At 43.3% G+C, this 25,213-nt stretch overlaps 3 protein-coding genes across 3 annotated transcripts; 1 reads left to right on the top strand and 2 right to left on the bottom strand.

The window, feature by feature from the left end:
- Positions 1-638: 638 nt before the first annotated feature.
- si:ch211-11k18.4 (uncharacterized) lies at positions 639-6,053 on the bottom strand. The gene is made up of 12 exons (XM_068727957.1): positions 5,823-6,053; positions 5,092-5,203; positions 4,866-4,959; positions 4,557-4,611; positions 4,219-4,359; positions 3,918-4,078; positions 3,649-3,747; positions 3,327-3,472; positions 3,021-3,192; positions 2,800-2,912; positions 2,077-2,161; positions 639-1,445 (listed from the first exon to the last, which is right to left on the bottom strand). The coding sequence occupies exons 1-12, from the start codon at positions 5,938-5,940 to the stop codon at positions 1,386-1,388; spliced, it is 1,356 nt and encodes a 451-aa protein (XP_068584058.1). The 5' UTR covers positions 5,941-6,053; the 3' UTR covers positions 639-1,385.
- A 951-nt stretch (positions 6,054-7,004) lies between these two features.
- On the bottom strand, positions 7,005-12,991 carry nudt9 (nudix (nucleoside diphosphate linked moiety X)-type motif 9). Its single transcript, XM_068728042.1, has 9 exons — positions 12,911-12,991; positions 11,901-12,001; positions 11,056-11,343; positions 10,804-10,893; positions 10,160-10,246; positions 9,838-9,949; positions 9,570-9,716; positions 9,387-9,471; positions 7,005-9,192 (listed from the first exon to the last, which is right to left on the bottom strand). Exons 2-9 carry the CDS (start codon positions 11,996-11,998, stop codon positions 9,047-9,049), a joined length of 1,053 nt encoding a protein of 350 aa, XP_068584143.1. The 5' UTR covers positions 11,999-12,001; positions 12,911-12,991; the 3' UTR covers positions 7,005-9,046.
- Position 12,992: 1 nt separating this feature from the next.
- On the top strand, positions 12,993-24,715 carry mapk3 (mitogen-activated protein kinase 3). Its single transcript, XM_068728041.1, has 9 exons — positions 12,993-13,354; positions 14,698-14,880; positions 16,114-16,303; positions 17,969-18,085; positions 18,245-18,359; positions 18,567-18,698; positions 19,131-19,240; positions 20,216-20,344; positions 20,796-24,715. Exons 1-8 carry the CDS (start codon positions 13,143-13,145, stop codon positions 20,333-20,335), a joined length of 1,179 nt encoding a protein of 392 aa, XP_068584142.1. The 5' UTR covers positions 12,993-13,142; the 3' UTR covers positions 20,336-20,344; positions 20,796-24,715.
- Positions 24,716-25,213: the final 498 nt, after the last annotated feature.

Below are 25,213 nucleotides of genomic sequence, written 5' to 3'. Positions count from 1 at the left end.
TGTTCAACGACTTAATCTCAAACTCAAGATAACTTTACAGGTACTTGATAATGTTTCATGTTTGGGTTAATCACTCGTCTTCGGCGTGATTAATGAACGTAATCTGTTGATGACAAGTGAAATAAGTTATACAAATAAAAAAAAATAAAAAAGCCTTAATTTTAACCTGGAAACTGTATTTTATTGGCAGCAGTCTTTTTGCACCTGCTTCCTTTGCTTGACAAAGGAATGACTATCCAAGGTTTATAGTTTCCTGTATTTCTCACCAAACTGGAACACACACACACACACACACACACACACACACACACACACTTATAAATCTGTGATAACAGCAGAATCCTAACATCTACACGCTGAGAACAGAACTGTGGGTCTATTCATAGAACCGATCCAGCTCAAGCCCCGATACTCTTACATGCCTCTCTTCGATTTTCATCTCTTCATATAGAAATCTGATATCTACAGCAGGAGGGAAAGCATCCCGTCTCTGCTTGATCCATCTGCAGTCAAAACAGGGTGTGGAAAGAAGGACCCTGACGCAGGCCCTCCTTTCATCAGAGCACCAGAAGAAGAGCAGACGTTTGCTGAAGATACTGTTTTTAAAGACCTTCAGAAAAAAATCTCAAGAGACGATATATTTAACACTTCTTTATTGAAGTATTCTGTAATTAAAACATGGTCACAATGTAGAAGAGGAAAATAGAAAATGTTTGCTGGACATTTACTTCATTTACAGGAGTTGTGTGTGTGTGTGTGTGTGTGTGTGTGTGTGTGTGTGTGTGTGTGTAATAGAATATTCTACATATTAGACATAGACGTTCATAATTAGTACCCAAAAACTATAACTTCATGATCCCAGGCAGTCAGAGTTCTGTATAAAATGCTGGTGAAAGTCTTCAAAAACTCATTCAAAGCGACTCATGTAAACCAGTGCTATACGCCCTTTAACCAAAATACAATTTATCTGAGAGAAGGAACATTATAAATAGTTTGCAAATGTTTTAAATATCTTATAGTGGTACAAGCCTGAATTATTTTGACTGGAGCAGAGGCACAAAATACATGTACATATATAAATGCTCACAACAAGTAATCAGTAACAAGAGCTCATTTCCAAACTATCAGTCTGCAGGTGGTGTGTGTTTAGAGTGTTCACAGAGGTGACATCATCTAAAAAAGGTAAACGGGGCTTTACATGACCCAGAGCACCAGATCTGTGATGGTTCCTACCAGTGCACCGTGTGCTTATGATTTACATCCACACGACGAGGCACAGCGTCGAGCGGTCGGAGCGACGCGGCAGCTGGAGTGAAACCTCGGCAAAGCTTTGGTCCGGCGTCGGTGTCGGGATGCTGAATGGTCGTCTTCGTCTCCGTCCGTCTTTACAAGTCCATGTCGTGATCGCTGACGCTCTGCCGAAGGTATTCTTCATACAGCTTTTTCTAGAGGGACACAACAGACGGTTCAACACTATACCCTCTATTATATACAGATAGACAGAAACAGAGAGAGAGAGACACAGAGAGAGAGAAACACAGAGAGAGAGAGAGAGACAGAGAGAGAGAGAGAAACACAGACAGAGAGAGAGAGAGAGACAGAGACACAGAGAGAGAGAGAAACACAGAGAAAGAGAGAGACAGAGACAGAGAGAGAGAGAAACACAGAGACAGAGAGAGACAGAGAGAGAAACACAGAGAGAGAGAGAGAGACAGAGAGAGAAACACAGAGAGAGACAGAGAGAGAGAGAGAGAGAGAAACACAGAGAGAGAGAGACAGAGAGAGAAACACAGAGAGAGAGAGACAGAGAGAGAGAGAGAGAGAGAGAGAGACACAGAGAGAGACACAGAGAGAGAGAGAGAGAGACAGACAGAGAGACACAGAGAGAGAGAGACAGAGACACAGAGAGAGAGAGAGAGAGAGAGAGAGAGAGAGAGAGAGAGAGAGAGAGAGAGAGAGAGAGAGAGAGAGAGAGAGAGAGAGAGAGAGAGAGAGAGAGAGAGAGACACAGAGAGAGAGAGAGAGACAGAGACACAGAGAGAGACAGAGACAGACAGACAGAGACAGAGGTAATACCTTCTTGGTCTTCACCACCTCCTGAACGTACTCCAGCTTCTCCTGCAGTTGTCTTTTCTGTTTGCCTGAAAGAGTCGGTCGAGTCCTGCAGAGGATCGAATGAGATTTGTTGTTAACGTTTGTTTTGATCCTTTTGTCAAGAGCAAAGCTGCAAATCCAAGGGAACCCAAATCACACACGTCTGCCTAACGTAGATTACCTTCTTGATTCCACAAAGGAAATAAAAGTGTCAGAACTGGAGTTACAAAAAAAAACAGTCAAATATTAAGAGCAAGGAAAACATAGGATGAGAACCTCAGATACAAGGGTACTACACAGAGTACACGTGTAGTTTATGTACAAAACACAGCAATTAAACACATGATTAACTTCGCCAAGAGGTTTGGTTTCTTTATCGGCAGGATTAGGGAAGAACTACCAATCCGATTTTCATAAAAACGTGGTGGAAGGTTGGAGCACAGACCGAGGATGAACTCATTTAATTTTGGAGCTGATCCAAATAAAGGGGAGGACACATGCAAGGCATTTGTCCTTGGCGGAGGTCTGGACTCTCCGCCTGCCCTTCTAGTGAAGTGTAGCTGTGTTCATTAGAGAAAGCAAAAGAAATAAACTGAAATAGAATTCTAACCTGGAAAATAAAACAAAACATTACAATGAATGAAAGCGGTGACTTTACAGTACGTAACAGTAAAGCAGCAGGTGACGGTGCTGTCATCGTCCTACCTGAAGGCGAAACGGGCGATGATGAGCAGGAGGAAGGAGAGCAGGACCATTCCTCCACAGCCGTAAAGACGCTGCTCCACAGACAGCGACTCAAACACTTTGACCACCGGAGTCTGTGGATCACAGGAGCGGCTCAAAATCAGACTCCACCGCTTTACGTGCAGACGTAACAACTACAGCGGCGGCGGCGGCGGTGGTGGATCACTCGCTTCAACACTCACCAGGTAGAGGGAGAGCGTCTCTGTGCCCTCGCGGCCCAGAGCCACCTCCAGCAGCTCCTGGGACAGAATGCCCAGCACCAGCAACGCCATCAGAGCCAGAGGGACGGTGAAGCCCAGCAGAGTGAGCAGGCAGCTCTTACAGCGCGCCCGCCGGTTCATAGCACTGGTCTGCCTGTGGGAGCAGGGGGGGGGGGGGGCAAGCTTAGCGTCCGACTGATGCCACCGTGTGGATCGCCATCACAGTCGGGGTGATTAGCAGTCAATCAAACAGTTTTTTTAAAATGCAAAGCACTTGCGTGGAGTTACCTGTCGTCACTGAGCGTGTCAGTGATGGCCTCGCTGATGAGCTCACAGTCCTTCTCCAGGGAGTTCAGTGTGTTCTGGACCGTTTGGTTGATGGTTTTCTCGACGGTGCGACAAACCTCCTCGATCTGGTTTACACAGCGACTTGGCTGAGGACGGGAACAAAGACAACAAATTACAATGTGCACCCGTCAGAGAAGGTCTATCACCATCTTTAAACTTGTTTGGAATTATATGCCAGGAACAAATTTAGGGAGCAGAGACATGAACCTGTATATATAAAAAAAGAAAAAAAAAAAAAAGAAAAAAAAAGTGGAACTCTTACCTTATTTGGATTAGGAATGTAGATGGTGGGCATGTCAAAACCACATTTGTTGAGTCCCGGTCGCTTGCAGAGCTCCTGGACAATCTGCATCATTACTCTCTGAGACAGACAGTAAGGACATGTTCTATTTTAGGTCATCATTCCTCCTGAAGGGACCTTAGTGTAAATATATCAGTGCATTTTTATTTATTTATTTATTTATTTAAACTGGTGAAAGGAGAACGTGTCCCACAACACAAGCGTATAAATCATGCTGTTGCCGTGCGAACCTGTCTGTCCGACTCTCCGCCGGCCTCGTCCGCCTTGCTCAGGTAGAATCGCAGCCGATCCCCGTGCTTCTCGTTCATGCGCTCCACGATGTTGAGGGAGCGCTTGCACAGAGCCTGACCCATGGGGTCGAAAAAGACCAGAACCAGGTCACACAGGTCGCCTGAGTGGGACAGTGGGAGGGAGCAACAGATGGTTACACATAATCAAAAAGTTAGATCGCAGAGGAAATGGGTGAGAGGAGCAGTTAACCTAGAAAAAGCCTCGATAGCTACAGCGCCACAACAGCGTGCGGCCACTCACCCAGCCACATGATCACCTCGTCCACGTCAAACGGATACTTCATGTCACCGTCCACCAACCCTGGAGAATCCACAAATGTCACCAGGCTGAACCGCTTCTGTCGTGACGTGCAGATCTCTGTGCTCAAGTACTCTGAAACCCCTGTGAATCAAGAATCCAGAACATCACAGATCAGATCAGATCAGATCAACGGTGATCACTTTACAACAGAAGAGAACGTCATGCTGAAGCCACACGGCTGGAGCAGCGCAAAATAACTTGAATGCTTGTTTGAGCAACACGTTGTGAAGTCTTTAGAACAGAATAGGGGAAGATTGTGCTTTGAGCTGAAATCAAACCTTTGAACTCTTGCAGAGGCTTGAAGTGTGGATATAGATGAAGGGTTGCGTTTCCCTAAAGAAAAGCAGAACCAGATTAGTCATAGTTTGTGAACCAGGATCTCCCGAAGAACTGCAAACGAGAGAGAACTAATTCAAGTTAATGTAATAAGTCGTTATCGTGAGGAGTTATATAAACGTCTATAAAAACAGTCAATGTTGTGACATGAGGAATACAAATCGAAAATTCACAATTTGTGGCTTCTTCCTGGACCGAATGCTTTCTTACACTAAAAAGGCACCTTGTGGTTTTTGTATAGCTGCACTCACTGTGAGAGATTCTCTCTTTCGCCCACTTGTAATGAAGTTGAAGCCTTGGGTCTCAATAGCCACTCCAGTGCGCTGGATGTGCTCTTCCACATACCTGACCAAAAAAAAAAAAAAAGAGGAGGAAAGGGTCAGAAACAATTTAGTGAAGCACAGATGGAGGAGAAGTTTGGTCTTGGGTGGAAAGACTTGCAAACATCAGGACATACTTATTAAAAAACATGTTTACCAGTTGATGAAGGAGCTTTTCCCAGCAGAGTGGTTTCCCATCAGCATCACAGTGATCTTTTTCCTGGGCGGCAGCAGCTTCACATTTACAGATTCAGCGACTGAGATCAACCCTGGACAAAACATGTTCAAAAATCAAGTATGTGAGTTATCCATCAAGTAGAACTGGAGTGATGGTGGTGCTGTGGCTGCAGCTGAAGGACTCAGGTCAGACTACCACTCCAGTGTGTGGGAGCTGGAGAATGGCCACAAACATTTTAGCAGGAGTATTTCGTTTTTAAACATGTTGTAAAAGCATAGAAGTCATTTAAAAAATAAAAAATGATTGTACTTCATTCATTCATTTTCTGAAGACCCAGAATCCTTAGCGACGCCCCTGTGTCTCTTGTGAAGGGACACTACAAACTCTATAGGTTACATCATGAGCTAGCATACGTTGCAAAAAAAACCGCTGTGACTGCGTGGTTGACTCATAGATAAATAATTGGCAGCTGAGCATGGCTAATAGAACTAGCATTAACGCTAGCTAGCTAGCTAGTGCAACGTCAGCCAACACACGCAATCCTTGTTTAATGGCCAGCTAACGGTTAACGGTAGCCCCTGTGTCAGTTCGCTAGCTGACCACAGGGCAGCAAACAGCTCGCTAGCTTAAACTTAAGTAAAGCACAGGTGAATGTTTGGAGTGACTTCCAGTGACGATGTGAGTCCAGCACATCATGTCAGCCAACTCACCACTGTCCGGATCCGTGTACAGCTGATGACAATCCCGCAAGATGCGCTCATCGCAGGACACACCGCCGGTTATCGAGTTTGCGTTCGCAGCGTTTCGGTTCTTGGTTTTCCCAGACATGATGGTATCAAACTTCTAGAGAGGCTGGTTGAAATTAAAGACTCTCTGAACAAAGCTACGAACAAAGCCGGTTAGCCCTGTTTGAATCGCCCCGGTCTGCTGAAACGAGACGTTGGGACGTTCCTTGGCCACGTCGTCAGCTAAAGCGGCTTTTTGTCGCACGGGATTGTGGGTATTGTAGTTCTTCTGTTGAATTAACGTAGCGTCATATATAATTGAATTGACGAGTCTAGCCCTACACTGACAACCCAACAAGAGCCTGACAAGTGGGAGGAGAACAATGACAAGTACGTGTTTGAAAGGTTAGATATGAATGGACAGATTGTGAAAACAAAAGGCTGCTCCTTCTCTGTCTGAAGAACAACATGTCCTACTAAAGGTGAAAAGGTCTGAGGCAGGCAAGAAGGGAATTACAATAAGAAGTGAAAGAAAATAAATGTTTCACTAACAATCTACATCGCAACGTGGGATATGGGATGTATTTTTTTTTTCAATTTGGTAAAAGACATAAAAAGACAAATAAGTTAGACACTTGATATTGACTACTTATAAAGATTCGTACCCTGTTCAAAAGTTATACCTAAATCAGTAATCAGTAATGAAACTATGTCTGCAGTAAACGTACAGGCAGCTGTATACCCAAGAACTACACATTGAAAGGGCTGTGTCTGGAAATGATATCCATGTTACCGTTAGGATGTGTTTACCACTGAGCCTGGCCTGACAACACCCTGCAAATACAGCATGAAATTGAAATGTTTGCGCTCCCTTGCCTGTCTTACTGAGTTGTCCTTACATATGTAACATATAACTGCTGTAATAAGGCAGCATAGCCTACTGCTGTTTGAGTGAGGAGAACATCTGTGTGGTTCAAGGCCACTCAGGAAAGAATTTACACTCAATTTAGTAAATGACCAAAGAGTGACCACCCCTTATACAGAATTAGTGTTTGGGTTTGCATCCAGCAGGTGAAAAAAAACCAGTCCCATGGCACAAAGCACACAACTTTACAGTTTAAGACAAACACAATAAAGCAATGAACAAGTATTGTCCACAATGAGATGTATTTTTCCATAGCTTTTATTTTTTTTCCTTTTCACAATGAGAACAGAGACACGTCAGACATTGATGTAGTAGATCTAAGTGCACTTCATTATGCATAAGGTCTCCTAATGCGACTATGTAGGCTGAGACATAACGACAGCTGATGTTACACGTACTATGAGACAACAAATACGGCACACCATGTATAATAACCACTTTCAAAACACGTATTTTATGAGGGAAAATGCTAAAATCAGTCAGGAGTCAGGATTAATAAGAAGAAAAAAAAACACAGGATCAGACACGTTGGTGTCAGTTCTTTTCAGTGAAAGTTTAGTAAGTAGAGACCTTTGTGTTTATTTTCACATTAAAGCATAAACAGACAATTCATTCAGCAAAGCCCTATGTGTAACACTGGTCATTACAATGAAACTAATCAAAATTCCAGTTATTTCACCACTCATCCGACCATTTATTTATTTATTCTTGTACCAAGCACCAGCCTCAATAGCAATAAGCATAGAGACATAAAATCAATCCGGACTTTTGAAGGCAAAGGGTTAAAGGATTATGTGAATGGCAAGTTACAGATACAACTGGGAACATCTGGATGGGAAGTACTCTCCCTTCCTGCAACATCAAACGCCATCAGTGCTCTGACTGTAAATGCTTCAGTGGCGATGGTAAGTGGCCCGGGTGTACTGGGAGTCTATCAGAGCGGAGTGTTTTTCTGCTAAAGTGTGAACATTTTTAAGATGATGCTTTTAGTAAAAGGGTTGAACAGCAGAACCTCCCCCACGCACAGCTGCTGGTATCATACCTAAATGCAATTGAATATCATATAATGAGGTTACATGTTGTGGCCTGAGCAGTGATGAGAGCAAATAAAAGGACGTGTAGGATCTGTGGCGCCTCCTACAACTGATGTGGACACATTTTGAAGCAGTTTTCATTTTAAGAGGTTCTCTTACGGCCAACATTCATCTCCCCTTCCCTTTAGTGTCGAGTTAACATGCTCACTAGTTGTCGAGTTAACATGCTCACTAGTTGTCGAGTTAACATGCTCACTAGTTGTCGAGTTAACATGCTCACTAGTTTTATTGCGGACAGAATTTTCACATCACACCAACCAAGAGACAAACCTATTTTATTGCAAAGCCTTGGTTGTCTGTTGTGGACTGCCTCTTGATGAAAGAAGTGTCCACGTGTTGGTGTGTGTGTTTTTTTTTAATCATGAATCCAAACAGATACGAGACATTTAATGCGTAACTCTCCCTCCCTTGCCTCATCGCAAAGTACGCCCAGCAGTGCGATGACTCCTTCTGATGTGAACATTTTGGAAAAGGCAGGCTGTCGAGTGTGAAACGGCCTTTGCTTCCACCGTCTGTTACCACTTGAAACCATGTTTGTCCTCTAGCTTGGGTGCACTGCTGGGCTGTGTGGGCAGCTGCAGCAACATCTTCTTACTCTATTCACATCTAGAGATCAAAGTCAGCCTGCACTTCTTCATCTTGATCGCCCTCCTTATCACATCACCCTTAAATTAATGTAGTGCGTGTTGTGTTGGGCAGCTCATTGTGTTTGTTCTTACAATATCACGCTGGGTTAATGTGATCCTTGTTAACATTGAATTAATCAGCATAATTAGTGCCAATAGAAATAATGTGGCGTGCCGCTCAGCAGCATCTTACAGTCTCGCGTTTCTTCCAAGCGGTGAGTTGAATTTCTTTTTTAATGAAAATGTACATGCCAAGCTTTCAACCTGCTCGTTTCCATCATTTCACACATTCTGCTATAATAATAATCCAAATCCACAGTCACTATGTTGCTGTGCATTATATAGTGGGCATACATAAGAACCTATTGAGATACATATTTAGCTTTCGCTGACTATGATTATTGTTTAAATTAGTGAGGTAAGATCCCCATAAGTTTAGGTGTCATGCATCCTCAAAGCATTAGCACTCTCAGCACACAGAGAGCAACGAGGCGCTTCATGTTTCCTTCAATGTTCCCTTCATGCTTCCTTCATCCTCGTCATGTCACAGTCCGTCCTCCTTGGTTACCAGTGAGCTTTCCTCTCTTTGGCAACCAGCCCCAGGAAGTGGGAATGGTTTGCATAGAGCGGGAAGGACGAGTCCACGTCAACCCACTGGACTTGTCCTGCGTCATCGCCGGCTTGCAGCGGCAGCTCGCTCACACTGTTGCCTACGGTAACAACAAAGATATGTCATCGCCCGACAAAAAACATGTTCAATGTCACCACAGAAAAAAATTATCTCAAGCACACGTTTGAAAATAAATAAATGGTTTGCAAATTGCTGGAGCTGTTGAGTTAAATACTGGATTTCTAAAGATTTTTTTTGACAATTAAAAAAACATATAAATAAAATGATTGATACCTGATTCGTCGTGGAAGTTGACAGCGACCGTCTCCATCCAAGCATTGTCAGTGTTTCTAGGATCATCCACATAGCCTTTAAAGACCTGAAGAAGAAAAGAAAAACATATTCTAGTTTTCCTCATAAAGGAGCTTGGAGAGTAAAATGTGGCAGAAAACTATTGAGTGGGTGTCAATGGCGAACCTGAAACCCTGGAGATTTGAAGAGTTTGGAGATGCGCTCACAGATTTTTGCCTTCTCCGATGACGGGACTGCCAACGAATTCAACGCTTCTTCCGAGAACTCCCGCTGCAGCGTGAGAGAGACCTGCTCCCCTGGATCTACCATCCCCTACAGAGCAATCACACCCACACAAATAAACAAGCAAGTCACATCTTACAAACCCAAAACCACTCAAACCTTTGCATGTCTTGGCTGCTAATAATAAAAGAGAAATGCAGAAATCACCAACCCCAGGAATGGCCCACTCCCCACAGTCTTTCCTCTTGATGGACACAAACTGCAGGATAGGCCGCTTGGAGACGGAGTGAGATATCTTTGCTTGTTTGGCATCTACTTTCCATCTGCCAGACAGTGACAAAACATCTGTCCATCAGGCATTTATAAAAAAGAAAACTGCAAAGTTCCTAGTTCTTTGTCAATTGATTGTCTTTCTAACACGACAGGAAACGTTTCTGTTACGCTGACATCACGTTTAGAAGAACCTTAAATTGCATTGGTGGTACTTGCAAGTATCTGGATGCTACAGATGGGTAAAGTAAAGAAAAGGTTACCTGGTGACAATGGGATCTGCTGCGTGATTGGGTCCCCATCGTCCCAGCAAACCTCTACCAGTGACCCCTGTGCGTCCATGAGGATTCCTACACGAGCGAAAAGCAAATTTGTAAATGCAGTAAGGAAGAAGAAACATTTATTACTAACAAAAAAAAACTCTTTAGTAAAGACTTCAGCTCTCATAGCCCTGCTCTGGCTACTCATCCTGACATGCTTGTTAAACACGTTAAAGTGGAAACAGGCAATTTTTCAACTTCAATCTAAACAACGATGGTGTCATTATTCTACAGCTATCACATTGTGCAATCAATATTTACTACATAATAATAACTTATAGCAAAATACTTGCCTATCGCCACTTTAAGCAAAGTCTTTGACGTTAGCATTTAATGAAATGACTCCCTGTAATGTGAGAGGGCTGCTAAAACACTCGATGGCCGCTCTGTGCGGCTAAAGCTATATGTGAAAGTAACATTAGGAGAATGTTTGCTCACCACACATAAGCAACCAGATTAACCAACATACAAAGTCTTGTTACTGTGACTTTCTTTTGGGCTTGAAAATCACTGAATGTAGATGTGAGTTACCTGTTTTTGGCTAAACTAATCAAACTGACATTGTCTCTTGGTATGCGATGACTTACAGTGGCTTTCCCTTTTCCATTTTGTAGCTGCCGTCAAAGCTCGTCCTGTCCACACCACCGTCCACAGCGTTAAACTTTGGAGAGAAAGAGCTGCGAAACAAGGAAAGTCATCGGCATGAGTAAACTCCAGGTGATCTTTGAAAACTACGAGCATGTACAACCGTCAGAATGTCTCACAGCAGAGCAGCCAAGAAAATAACTACACCTACAATTCATTCAACATACACTACAGTGCTAAGATGTATCTCTCACCCAATATCAGGATCCGCCCATGCTGGCTTCTTTTCTACCGACGGGTCGGTGTGGCTGACGGGATTATACTGCGGCCAGTTCTGACTCCAGCCCACCTTGTCATCCGGCACGGGGAAGCGCTTGATTTTGGACCCTGGATACTGGGGGCACCTGGACTTGAGATGAGACGCTGCTGAGGATGGCATTGTGCAGACACTGGTTGTGTAGAGGTTACAGCAACTGGTACTGATGGGTCTGATGGATTGACTGGTCCTGGAAGGGTAAGAAGATGAGCAGCAGATGGCTGGCCTGCAAGGCAAGAAATATGAGATGTAGAAATCCAGTAAGTAAGCCCAGATCTGCCTTTCCCTGCAGCAGCGTAGTCCCGGGACAGCACCACTCCACATGCACTCCGTGCCCGCCTGGCTCTTCAGCTAATTAATATAATACACATTCCCCCTCAAGAGCATAAATCCTCTGGCACAAACTAACATTTAAATTCAGCAGTGGAATCATATCATGACATACTGTAATAATACACATGTTGCCTAAAGTAATGATGGTTTGGTTCAGCTTATATTTGTTAAGTTGTGGAAATAAAGCTTGACGACAATTTTGCACGTAAGCAACGCTCATATATTGTAAATCGATATAAAAAACATTTAGCTAATGGTGTCTACTGTAATATTGACTGATCATATATGTCATATATGACACTGTTTAATGACTTTGACAGAAATAGCCACTAAAGCACACCACTGTCTACTTTCGATAACAGTATCTCAGAGCCGAACCTGTCCTATAATGTCAAAAACAGTCTAGTACAGCTTCTAGTTAAACCTGTTAATGAACGTTACTGTCCGTACCTAACAAAGTGGGTGCAGCCGGTAAACGGAAGTCCGAAGAGAGTGAACGCTAGACGAATCCTGCCGATCCAGTCTCGTTGTCGTACCAAATGGACCATTCCCTGGGAAACAATAAATCAATAGTCCCTAAATGATCAACCACAACAGGCATGCGAGGCAGAGTAACCAGGAAGTGCACCGCCCGACGCTGTGACGTCTGCAAAAGGGGGTGCGGTTACGGCAGTCGGCACTCGTTTCCATGGTGATAAGATTATTAGAGTATTTATGTCTCTAACAGAGAAATAAATGAACGGGAAAAATACATTGATTGGAACCGATGCTCTATATTATATATCTAAAATGTATTATAGATTTCAAAAAACACATTTTTGTTGCACCTTTTTGTGCTTGTGCTTTGTATCTAATTTAAAAACTAGTACATTCCTCTGTAAATTAGTTAAAATGATTAATAATCGGTTGTTTATTAGGTTGAAAGAGGACAATTCAAAGCTATTATTTGACAATGTCAATCTTGTAAAAGTTGCTCTACAAAAGTATTGAATTTGTTAATTTAGACATATCAAATGACAACAAATACCAATCTCATCAAAATCTATTTTGCTGCAATGCTAGTTGGGACTGTAATAAGAGGTTTTCTATATATTAATATGAATATATCTCAAATATAAGGCTGCAAAATGCATATACAGTTTCATAATTTACTGTCAAATATAATAATTGTAATGTTTTTTTATAATGTGCATACAGTAAAGTCCTCTAACATAGTGGTAGTGGGTGGATAACCACACAAAAATCGATAAAAATGACTATTTGGTCAAAAAGTCTATTTCTCTTGTCACAACAGGCAGCATGCAACATATTTCGACACGCCCACTCGTAGCTGCTGCTGCATGTTTATTTTACAGGTTGCGCTTGTTTCATTTTAACTACGGAGCCGTACGGGCGGGACCTCCAGCCAACTGACGCGAGTCCGCCCAGACAAGTCACCCTCACGAGCATATCTAACGCACCTGTATTAACCGTAGTTTGGCACGCGCATTTACGCTCGGTGCTGAGAACCAAATCCGGGCTCGCGCACGAAATCCATTTACACTCCGGTAGTAGAGAGGGCCCTGATCGAGTCGCTTTGCTTCCGTCAATCAAACAATCCGTTCGGTTTAAAGCCCCGCAGAAACGTTAAACCGATCTGAGCGGCGGCGGTTCCTCGGTGAAACACATTGACAGAGCGGGAGAGGAAGAAGAATGGCGGATTCATGCAGCACTGCAACGGTCGCAGCCGCAGGCTCCAACAGCGCTGCCGCTGCCGGGGCGGCTGTCACGGTGGCGCAGGATGGAGCGCCCGCAGCCGCGGGACCCAAGGCCCCGGCCGAGTCCGTGAAGGGCCAGATGTTTGACGTGGGCCCCCGCTACACCAACCTGTCGTACATTGGGGAGGGAGCGTACGGAATGGTCTGGTGAGTTGTCGTCTCTGTTGGGCCACCGTAGCGTCTAACGTTAAATCAAAAAGTGCTAGCTAACGTAAGCTTGTTTGTTAGCAAATAGTGTTAGCCAGCTAACCCCCAACTGTTGTAGTCAACAAGCGTTTGTCCTGTAGATGTGAGCGTCGATGTACGTGTTTTGAAACTGCTGCCCAACATTCAGACGTTGTTGAGCCTGAGAGCAGCTCATGTTGTGGTTAGCATGTTAGCTCACTAGCTACAGGCGTGGCTATGAGCTTTACAGGAAACAAGATTGGGAGTGATTGCGTAGGACGGAGGTCGCTATATCCGATGAGAGATCCTTTTTGCATTCGACTCGCAAATTTGAGTTAGTTATCGCTACAGCCGTTTATCACGCCCAGCGCTAGTCTCTAAACCACATTTATCTCCGTTTGCATTGTTACTGCTCAACATTAAGCCTGCAGCAAAGCTGGTGCAGAGGATATGCGAAGTGGGATTTGTCAGTTGTTGCGAGGCCTTTCCTCGTGTTATCGCTGTATGTGATCCACAGCCTTGTGTGGTCATAGTTAAGCAACCCCTTGTTGCACTTGACATCAATGCCAAGTCATCGCAATGGAGGCTGAACCGTCAACAGGCTCCGATGTGAAGGTGGATGTTATAGCACGATAACTGGGGCCCACACATCCATCTCGACAAGACACGCCGTGTACACCATCACTGTCAATGTGTCAGCACATTGTCAACACCCACTGATTGGTACAGTGAAAGGAAAAACAAAAACAGTTTAATCTGAGGATCAACACTTTGTCCTTTTCTAGAAGTACAGATGTTTTGTCCTGGATGTGACATGCACAGATGTTTACATTCAGTGCTGTTTGTTCATGTCACAGCATTTTATCACAAAGGTGCACAGGCGTGTGAACTTGTCCAGTTTCTGCAGTGTGTTGTGCAATAGGAAAAACACGCCTTTTACCAGTGTGATGTAACTGGTGTTCCTGTTGAGGCTAAGAGACTAGCTTGGATTTGTTTTTTCTCATAAAAGGACAGTGAATTCAAGGGTCCCAGAAACACACTTATTCACAGCTGCTCTCAGCCTCCATGCACTCTCTCTACACCTACACCGCACCTACACACCTACAGAACCTCTCACACACACACACACACACCACAGCTAAAAGACGTATCACATGTGCATCTTGGCAGTCTGCTGCACCCTTTCAGCCCTAAGTATTAGCCCCGTTTCTGATAGTGTGTGTGTGTGTGTGTGTGTGTGTGTGTGTGTGGGGTGGAGGGGGGCTTGGAACAAAGTGTAACATGAGACCTGTTCTGTGCTTCTTTTCCGCATCCACCCTACCCAGCTCTGCTATGGACAACGTTTCAAGCCAGCGCGTAGCCATCAAGAAAATCAGCCCCTTTGAGCACCAGACGTATTGCCAGCGCACACTGAGGGAAATCAAGATCCTGCTGCGTTTCCACCATGAGAATATCATCGGCATCAACGACATTCTCAGGGCACGGCACCTTGACAACATGAGGGATGTGTATCCTTTTAAAGCTTTACAGCAAAGGGTCCTCCTGCATTCGTGACACATAGATTCAATCAAACTCTTATATAGGATTAAACTGATTTAAAAAAAACTTGTTCCATTCTTAGATTTAAGCAGTTAAAAGCATTATTTCCTTTTTTTCGTGCTGCTCTTACCATAAGTGTAGCACTCCAAAAGGTATTCATTTAAACATCTGGTCAGAATGCATTAAACCGGTTACAGAACGGTGTACAGTGACTTTTGTAGAGTAACTTTTATTGCAACAGCTTTGTTGTTTTTAATTTTAAGTGTGCGGGAGAATGAGATTTGAGGATTCTGCGGTGGCAAAAACAAATAAACATGGAGTTATTAATCCTGCTTCAGTCTTAGTGTAGAGTTCAGTGTGACCGTTAATAACGAGGAAAACTTTCAGGCAATTATGTTTCCCATGGCTGGACAAGCTACGTTTTCGGCTAAATATGAAATATAAATGATTATAAAATAGTTTTTAGGTGATAACTGATAATTATTTTAAATTACAGTTTGTACAATGAGATTTTTTTAAATGGCATTGTTAATGCAAATATTTCAGGTGAACATAATGAAAACATATTCTACACTTAAAAGAATAAGAAGTACTGTGAGGTGTAGGCATACATGTTGAAATGCTCCAAACATCTCAGCTTTTACCCAGTCGAGCTGTTTGTCTAACGTCTTCTAAAGCGCATCGTTTGAGTATGTTCACTAGTTTGGCTTCAACATGTGTGCCGTTGTCATTTACTCACATTATTCAGGTCTACAGCCATGGAAGCGGCTCTGTGAGGTTGTCTTAGCATTTTAGCGACATGCTAATGTTTAGCAGGTGTGCCGTTTACCGTGGTAGTTTAGTGTGTTAGTCTCCATTTGGATCTCAGCGTACAGCTGAGGCTGCTGGTCAGTGTGTGATTTGACGAACCAAATGAATACGCCTACTCAGCCGACCTGAGTAAAGTCTCTGTACGAGATATAAGTCTAGAAAACACAAGATGTCATTGTGCCCGGATGCTGAAGTCTGGACCAAATATAGGTTTGAAAAGGTAAATTTATGCTTCACGAACTCTTCATTTTTAATTTGATTCATAATCGTATGTTGCCGACTGCTTAAAGACGCGTCTGAAGTTGCTCTCAGAGCGGTCCTTCTGTGTCTCCTGGTGCCGGTGGAGACCGTCGGCCGTCTTTGTTGTCCTCCTTGACCGTGCGTCCGTCCAGCTACATCGTTCAGACCCTGATGGAGACGGACCTGTACAAGCTGCTGAAGACCCAGAAGCTGAGCAACGACCACGTCTGCTATTTCCTCTACCAGATCCTGCGAGGCCTCAAGTACATCCACTCAGCCAACGTGTTGCATCGTGACCTCAAGCCCTCCAACCTGCTCATCAACACCACCTGCGACCTCAAGGTGCACACACACACACACACACACACACACACACACACACACACACACACACACACACACACAACGTTTCTGGTAACAATAGGCTACTCTATCCATTTTGCCCTGCGGCAAAAAAAAAAGGACACATTTTGGTGTTTTGATTTGTTATTTTGGGTTATGGTGGATGTTCCACATGAACCTAAATGAAAACTACTTATGTATGCTTTGCACAGCATACATAACTGTATAATAGTGGAAATCCTGCACTTATCTTGTAATTTTAGTATAGGTGGGAAACATTCCCTGTGTACTTGGTACACTTCAGTTTTGGAAGTTGGTTAAAAAAGAGGATATTTTTGTAATCTCACACCAGCTAGAACTGTTTTACACAATAACTTTTTTATGTTTTTTTTTAACTATTGGTACAAAGTGTAAGTTGCAGCGCTCCACAAGATTGAAAAAGAATGTGAGGAATGTTGGATGAGGCCGATGGATTGACCTTAGCCCTTCCTTGCGTGTCACGGCCCCTCACTGCTCATTGAAAATGTAAACACCGAATCCAATTTGTTATTTTTAGATACTTTATATTGAACTACTCACAGTGGAATTGTGACGTCGTAAACAGGTTATTTGCATAAATCAGCCAGGTTCAAAATTCTTGTTTCATTTTGTCGACATATTGGAGTCAAAGGTTTTTACAGAGGGGCTTTTGGAAATGTCTTCTTATCTAATGTTGTGTACATCAGGCTATGAATAATATATGAAGCTTTGGTGTATGTAAGAGCTGCTGAACTAAAGACTTCTGTCTCTCAGAAAAACCTCATTTAAAGAAAACTACCTTTCTCAAGGTTTGTTCAGTAAAATGTGATACAGGGTAAATAAAAATAACATATCTCACCATGAAACTTCCCCAGTTGATTACTGACATTAAGACAATTAGTTTTTATAGGTTTTCTGAAATGTTACGCTTAAATATGCAAATGAGACATTATGTAATGCTGACTTTTGGTGAATTTAGGAGAAATCAACAGATGCAAATAGACATAATAGTAAACTATACACCTAAATGTGTATTTTGGAAGTTATGGAAGCAAATTGTTTTTGTTTGTAGCGTCGTGTGTGTGTGTGTGTGTGTGTGTGTGTGTGTGTGTGTGTGTGTGTGTGTGTGTGTGTGTGTGTGTGTGTGTGTGTGTGTGTGTGTGTGTGTGTGTGTGTGTCTCCTTTTATCAGCTTGTCAGGTCAGTTTGTTCCGTCGGAGATTAATTGAAGTCTTGCTTTTTGTTTCCGGAGTGTCTGGTTTGTCTTTTTCCAAACCTGAAACCAGCTCTAATAAAGGCATTGATATGAGCCGTGAGGGTTCTCTGTGCCGAGTTGAACAGCTTCTGTGAACACTTGTGAGCTCTCAGCAGCCAACCATCAATCCCTGGATTAGTTGATCATGTGGGAGGAGTGAAGAACAAAGGCAGCACATGTTGCAGCTGCTTTCTGACACATTCCACTCCAAGAAAAACACAAAAATGAACCCTTATCACAGCAGCTATATGTTACATCTGTTACTTTGTACCACTGATGATGTGCTAGAATTCCCATTCCCATTTAATATACGTATTGTAATCCTTAAAATGGATTCAGAATACTTGATCTACTCTTAAGTTTCTGACCTGTGACCCTTCATGTCATCCTCAGATCTGTGACTTCGGCCTGGCACGGATAGCCGACCCCGAGCACGACCACACGGGTTTCTTGACCGAGTACGTGGCTACGCGTTGGTACAGGGCTCCAGAAATCATGCTCAACTCAAAGGTGTGTGTGTGTGTGTGAGGAACAGAATTGGATTCTGTGTTGGAATGACAAGCTTTTCAATTTGACTGTTTGTATAATGTCTCTCTCTCTCTCTCTCTCTCTCTCTCTCTCTCTCTCTCTCTCTCTCTCTCTCTCTCTCTCTCTCTCTCTCTCTCTCAGGGCTACTCCAAGTCCATTGACATCTGGTCAGTGGGCTGCATCCTGGCTGAGATGTTGTCCAACAGGCCCATCTTCCCCGGGAAACACTACCTGGACCAGCTCAACCACATACTGGGTGAGTCTTCACTCATGTCTTTGTTCGCCCAGTTGTGCCGTTTGAATTGGTTGTAGTTTAAAGCATGTACATATATTATAAGTAACTCAACTTTTTAAAAACTGACAGTTTCAAGTAACTGGAGTGAGACGTGGCTGAGCTGAAAAAGGGGCGTGCACCATCCATATTGTATTAAAAAATGTCCCTCTCGCTGTCCTCTGTGTGCAGGCGTCCTCGGCTCTCCATCTCAGGACGACCTGAACTGCATCATCAACATGAAGGCGAGGAACTACCTGCAGTCCCTGCCTCATAAACCCAGGATCCCCTGGGAGAAGCTCTACACTACCGCGGACTCAAAAGGTAACGGCGGCGCACCGCGTTGTTCATCTGTAACCCTCGAGTGTAAGGGGAGAAAATACGGCGCGTGTAATTTTACAGTAACGACCTGTAAACTGATCAAGTAGGTGGAGGCAGAAGCAGCTCTGCGTGGCCCGCAGTCAGCTGTGTAGTCACGGGTTGAAGGACTGCTGGTTCCTCTATAGATGCTGAGAGCAGACCAATCAATGGGCCTTTTGTAGGAGTTATGCTCTCCTGTGACCGACACTGAAAACTCACATTCTACACCTGTAAACCTGAAGAATATTATTTCTATAACAAGCTTTTCATGTGTGATTTCTCAGATTAACTGTACAAAGCTGCTGTAAGGGCTTGATACAAATAAGTAAATGACTATGAATGTATTTAAATGTAGTTCCACCGTACTAACTGAAGCTCTTGATGCATGTGACGCAGCTCTGGACCTGCTGGGTCGCATGTTGACGTTTAACCCCGTGAAGCGCATCAGCGTCGAGGAGGCCCTGGCTCACCCTTACCTGGAGCAGTACTACGACCCCTCAGATGAGGTACGCAGCGACGGAGCCCAACTTTCATGCCGAGTTATCAGCCGTTACGCTTCTGCTGCATCGAAAGGCAGTCGGTGAAAACAACTCACGTGTTGCTTTGAAGAAAGATGACGAGTTGTAAGAAGGGAAAAGCTGCAAGTTGCATAAAACCCCAGTTAAAAACATTTCTAAAGGCTTTTCTTCAACGCTATGAGAACGATGCCTTTTCATTCTGTCTATATTATATTATACATTGCACTGTCCTCTACAGAGGAAATGCATACTTACATACACACTGTTCCTTTTTAATTATGGGAAGCCAACTAATATTAGATTAATTGTGCAGCCCTGGCCGTCAGTCATCTTAAGTTTTGAGATTTGCACAGATGTTGGAGGCCTTTTGGGCCTCTTTTTTTTTTTTTTTTCCCTCCAACATGTTCGTCATTGTTTTCAGTCGTGAGCCGAGATTTGATTGTGAGCCTTTTTCCTGCGTTGTGCTGGGAAGCCTCTTAGCTCTGTGCAGAATGCAATTAGTCTTAAGTTTGCTCCAGGGTTCAGCTGGAGGGAGGTCAAAGAACGAACATCGCATCTCGGTTTACGTCAGCGTACCCCAGTTTGTCCAATTATTTTTTTTATTCAGATTTCAAACCTCTTACTTCACTGTTCAGGCTGCATAAAGTCTCTCCAGCTTCCCCCACATGGCAGCATTAGTCTTAAAGCTTAACTTTTATATACATTTAATCTGTCCCTCATATGTTGAATTAGTGTGAGCAGCATGTTGCAACAATGCTCTTCTCAATTTTACCACCCAGACTTTATTTTTAAAGCTACATTTGAATGAAATGGCTCTGCAGCTTTAGTGGAAGGTGTGTTTTTGTGTTTTTGTGTGTGTGTGTGTGTGTGTGTGTGTGTGTGTGTGTGTGTGTGTGTGTGTGTGTGTGTGTGTGTGTGTGTGTGTGTGTGTGTGTGTGTGTGTGTGTGTGTGTGTGTGTGTAGCCGGTAGCAGAGGAGCCCTTCACTTTCTCCATGGAACTGGACGACCTTCCCAAAGAGAAGCTGAAGGAGCTGATCTACGAGGAAACCGCTCGTTTCCAGGAAACCTACCAGGGCTCCTGAGACACACAGGTACGTGAACGAGGCTGCTCACCATGTTTTCTTTTCAAACTGTTAGCGCTCTGAATAGACTTTGTTGTGATTTTGAGACCACTAGATGTCAGTGGAGCATTAATGCATTCATTCAAACACACCCAAAAGTCTTAAAAGACGATAGTAAATGTACATACGTGGCTCCTAGAGTCAAGAGAAACACGGAGCTTCCGAGACAAATCCTCAACGACCGTCTTATGTCCCACTGCTGTCGTCATGCAAAAATATTCAACACTTATGGTTTTATATCAAGAATTGGTCTTAAAGTGGACTCTGTGAATGTGAAGCATGTCCAGGAGCAGCTACATAATTTTTTTTTTTAAATTTTTTTTGTCATTCGTTAGTGTCAGAGGTATAATATGTATTCATTCAAAGTGAGCCTAAGTGCATTTCTTTGTCTTTATCTTTTTTTTTTTCTTCTTTTTTTTAGCCCTAAAGAGTGACAAAGCCACACAGAGGCTTTGAACAAGAAGACTCCAAACGACATGCTAAAACAAAAAGAAAAAAACCTGCATCTTCAAGAAACCAACAAAAAGAGAAAAACAAGAAATGAACATTTAACTGCTTATCTTTCCATTTCTACTGCAAGAGAGCTAAGTTTAACTTTGATTTCTGTGGTTGGGTGGGGTGGTTGGGTCTGTCGTACTCATACTGTTTCAGTTTTGTCCATGTTGGACTCTCCCTCCTCTCACCTCACATTTTGTTTTCCTGTTAAGCGTCCCGCCTCATCCCGTCCCATCTACGGTAACGCTGTGTTCCCCTCCTGTCCTGCACCCGTCGATCAGTCTGAGCTCTCTCTCTGTCGCTGCCTCTCATATAAACTTCTGTATTAACTGACACCATAACTCTCTTGTCTTGCTCCATGTAAATTACAACCTGGAAAAAACCGAGGGCTAAAAGAAACGGGGATGCTAATCGGGTGTATGTATATACAAATATATAAAAGCTTTGTTTTCTTTCTCTTTAAAGTGTGCTCGTCGCAGTTTTTGTTTGTACACCGTTGTGTTGAGTGTTTTCAGATCGGAGTCGTGTCTGTGTTTTTGGGTTTATATTTGCAAGTCGTTTTTTTTTTTTTTTTGAACACTTGATTTTTGAGACAAAATATTCAGTGTTTTTACTGGCATGTTGGCAGGTTTATAGATTTATTCTTCTTCTTTTTTTTTTCTTTTTTTCTTTTTTTTTTTTTTTTCTTCTAAAAACAAACTGTGTATGATCATATGAATGCATGCATTCCGGAAATCAACCAAAGTGGCGTAAAGATGCAGGAACCTTGGCTGGGGAGCAACTAAAGGAATATCTGTGTTTTTTTTTTTAATCGTACCTTTAGTCACATTTCTCAACCTTTTAACTCGTACCAAGGGCAGACTAACCCAACTCCCCCTTTGGTGGAAGGAAGTTGGTTATTTTCAGGAGGCGCTACATGATTGGACCAAAATAGAAATTCAAACGCGCTACGTATAGTTTCTATTATCGCACGTTCATTTAGATAACAGCGATGCATGCGCCTCATTTTCCAGAACATGCACGGCCCTCTGATGGTCAGGAACTACCTGACTTTGGTTTTTATGGTGGATGCCGAAACGACAAGAACTTCCAGATGTGAGACACTGGTTTACATTACTCTACCGTCCACATGTTGCCCCACAACGTCCATAGAACACCACCAACATCAAACCGCTCAGTGTCAGTATTCTATTCCAGTACTAAATTACTACTCATCGCATCACTGAAGCCCTTGTTTCTCAGCTCCTCTTGATCCTAAACTTCCCATAATCCTTTTTTATTTGCAGAGCCACGAACACATTATACATTTATTCTGGAAAATGGGGCCCGGTTGACATCGGCGTTTCCATCCCACCGTGCTGGTTTTTTGTACTGCGTTCCTACCGAGCTACCGTTTGGTTCAAGATGACTGTACGGAGTCTTAACGTGTACACAGGCTGGGGCCCTAACTTGACAGCGAAGGCCCGACTCTAATCAAAATTCATGTATTCAAAGTGGCCATACTTAAATGCGGTTTAGAGAAGTGCACTTCCCCAACGAGCATTTTCAGATTATGATCTTTCTGGCTCATTGACGCAAGTGTTTGAATGTAAACGGCCTGAATTACCAGAGTCTGTCGCTGCAGCGTAGTGTTTATTTACTAGAGCAGCGCCTCTTCTACGACTACTAAGAACACTGTGCCGCTGAGAGAGAGAAAAAGAAAGAAATGGGTCACATGGGACAGTGGAGATGGAAAGACTCACATTTAAACAACTTGCATCTTTTTAAGACTGTTGTGTATCAGAGAATTCAGAAAAGTTGTCTCCCAGTTCCAGCTTTGACGTTTGATGTGAGCGTTAATTTAAAAACCAACAACCTAATAGTCAAACCCAGGAATGTCAGTGCTGTACAGTTGTTCCTGCTCGGCACACAGCCAAGCGTCCGTCACCGCTTCATGGTCGTGCAGTGTGTGTGTGTGTGTGTGTGTGTGTGTGTGTGTGTGTGTGTGTGTGTGTATGAACCCTCTCTTCTCTTCTTGCGCTCCCTCTCTCCCCCCCTCCGCCTGTGTGCTTTGCTACCTTGTTAACATACTGGATGTTTATACTTCGATGTGGGTGATTTTTAATGCTACGTGTTTCTTTGAGTGTGTGTGTGTGTGTGCATGTGTATTATGTCTTGTTTCCCCGTCAGTGGCTGCTCCCTCCTCTCTTTTGTTCTGGATGTGCTCACGGCTGCTCGGTGGAGCGCCGCCCGCGGGTCCAGCTCCGTCACCAGCTCAGTCTGCACTAACTTCTGCCTGTTGCACTGGGACCAGTAGAGAAGCCCCCTTAAAAAGGACCAACACATGCACTGGATCCTCTCTCTCTCTCTCTGTCTCTCTGTCTGTCTCTCTCTCAGGGGAGGCCTGTGATGCTGATAGACTCCAGCTCTGGAGCGCTCACCGGCCTCGCCCTCTCGCAGCAAAAACCATTCGTTTGTCTCTCCGGGCTCGAGCCGCGTCACGGCCTGTTCACTCAGAAGCCATAGCCAGCACTCTGGGATCGCTGTGAGGCTTTTTGGTGCATGTGGTGATACGCATACTTTTTGTTCAACTTCCCGACTCTCTCGCCACGCTTTACTCAAAGGGCTGCCCCCCCTCCCCCTTTCTTCTCCTCCTCCTCCCCCCTTTCTGTCTGCTTCTCCACAGTGGGGATTGGTGAAGACCTTCTAATCCATATCACTGACTTTGCTCCCACTTTCCTCCTCCCCTCTGCCAGAAAATCATTGCGCCTGACTCGCCTGGATCATAGATCGTGGATGGTCACACATGCAGGAAGCTCGCATAACTCAATCAGCACGTCTGCACTTTGTCTTTCCAGCCACGCTCGCTCCCCTCCGAGGTTGTTCTTGTCTTGTATCCTCCGTTTTCAGCTTTAAGTTTTGTGTGTGTGTGTGTGTGTGTGTGTGTGTGTGTGTGTGTGTGTTCTCATGGATCGTCTGCAGTAATTTATGTACAAGTGTTTGTGTATCTGCTCATCAGTAACATAAAGCCAAGACTCTTTTTTTTTTTCTTTTTTTTGTCGTGTGTGTTTTGGGCCCTCTCCCTGCAGTTAGCTGTGCTTCTACATCTGTGAGATTTAAAAAAATAATTATTTTTGACTGACACAAAAGCAGACGTCACACAGATATTTTGTTTCATATGTATATTTGGTCACCAGTCAACCAGGCACAGCTTGCTTCTTCTTTTTTCCCTCTCTCCAACCGACCTGCCGACGAACCAAGAGGACCACATTTTGCAATCCTCCTGACACACACACACACACACACACACACACACACACACACACACACACACACACACACACACACACACACACACACACACACACACACACACACACACACACACTTACACACACACTTACACACACCGACACTTCCTCTCTCTTTCTGAGGAGTGTATCCGTGTGTTTGTGAGAAGTTGCACTTAAACACACCACATACATTCACACAGTATCGAGTCTGAAGGCCTGACCGTCATGAGGCCTGTTTCCAGATGTTGTTGTTTTTAAATGGCTGTTCTTATTATTGCTATTGTTGTTGTTATATTGGTGAGTTGTTGTATTTTCTTTCTTTTTTTTTTCTTCTTTTTTTACATTAAAGGGAGTTAAAGTTCTATCTTTTTATTAATAATTAGAATGTTTTTATTTGTATTTTTTTTTCTTCCTTATTTCTCTGATGGGCGTGATTATTGTTGGCAGTGTTCAATCTTTCTGAAACCTTTTTTTTTTTCTTTTTTTTTTTTTTTCTTTCTTTGATTTCCCTTCCAAGATCTTGTAAGGAATTATTTTAAAAGAAGATATACGTAGATTGTCGGAAGAGATATGAGTTATTGAGGGTTATAGTCTGTATATTCTATGGGTATTATGAATTAAAATGATTAACAAAGAAACAGAATTATATACATATAATTAATTAAAATTTCCTGATACTGTTACAACTGTTTGTGGATGCTTTTTTTTTGTCTTGTGGTCTCTTTTACTTCTTTGGTATTTTCAGCACCTTTTCAGGCTGAACTCCAGCGGTCCATTTCACAACTAATGGACAGACTTCAGGCTAAAATATAATATGTGGCACGAAGCCTCCTAGTTATCGACTATCTTAAGAAGGATTAATTTGCCCTGAATCTCACTTCCAGAGGCAGCAACCTCCGCTTCTAGGCTTCACTTGTATCTTAACATTGTGTTAATTATCTCTGTGTAGTGTAGTCTGTTATCCATTTTAGGTGAAGAAGAAAAAAAGCCACGTCTGTCAACCGATGTTTGGCACAACCTTGGGTTTCTGGTCCTGGACGTTCTTACGAGCTCTTTCTGTTTTGGTTGGGTT

Source organism: Cebidichthys violaceus, unplaced genomic scaffold (genome assembly GCF_023349555.1).
Source record: "Cebidichthys violaceus isolate CVI_PGR_0920_01 unplaced genomic scaffold, fCebVio1.0.p SCAF_40, whole genome shotgun sequence".
Lineage (NCBI taxonomy): Eukaryota > Metazoa > Chordata > Actinopteri > Perciformes > Stichaeidae > Cebidichthys > Cebidichthys violaceus.
Note: the sequence above shows the minus strand (reverse complement) of the source record. Positions and strands in the feature narration are given on the sequence as shown.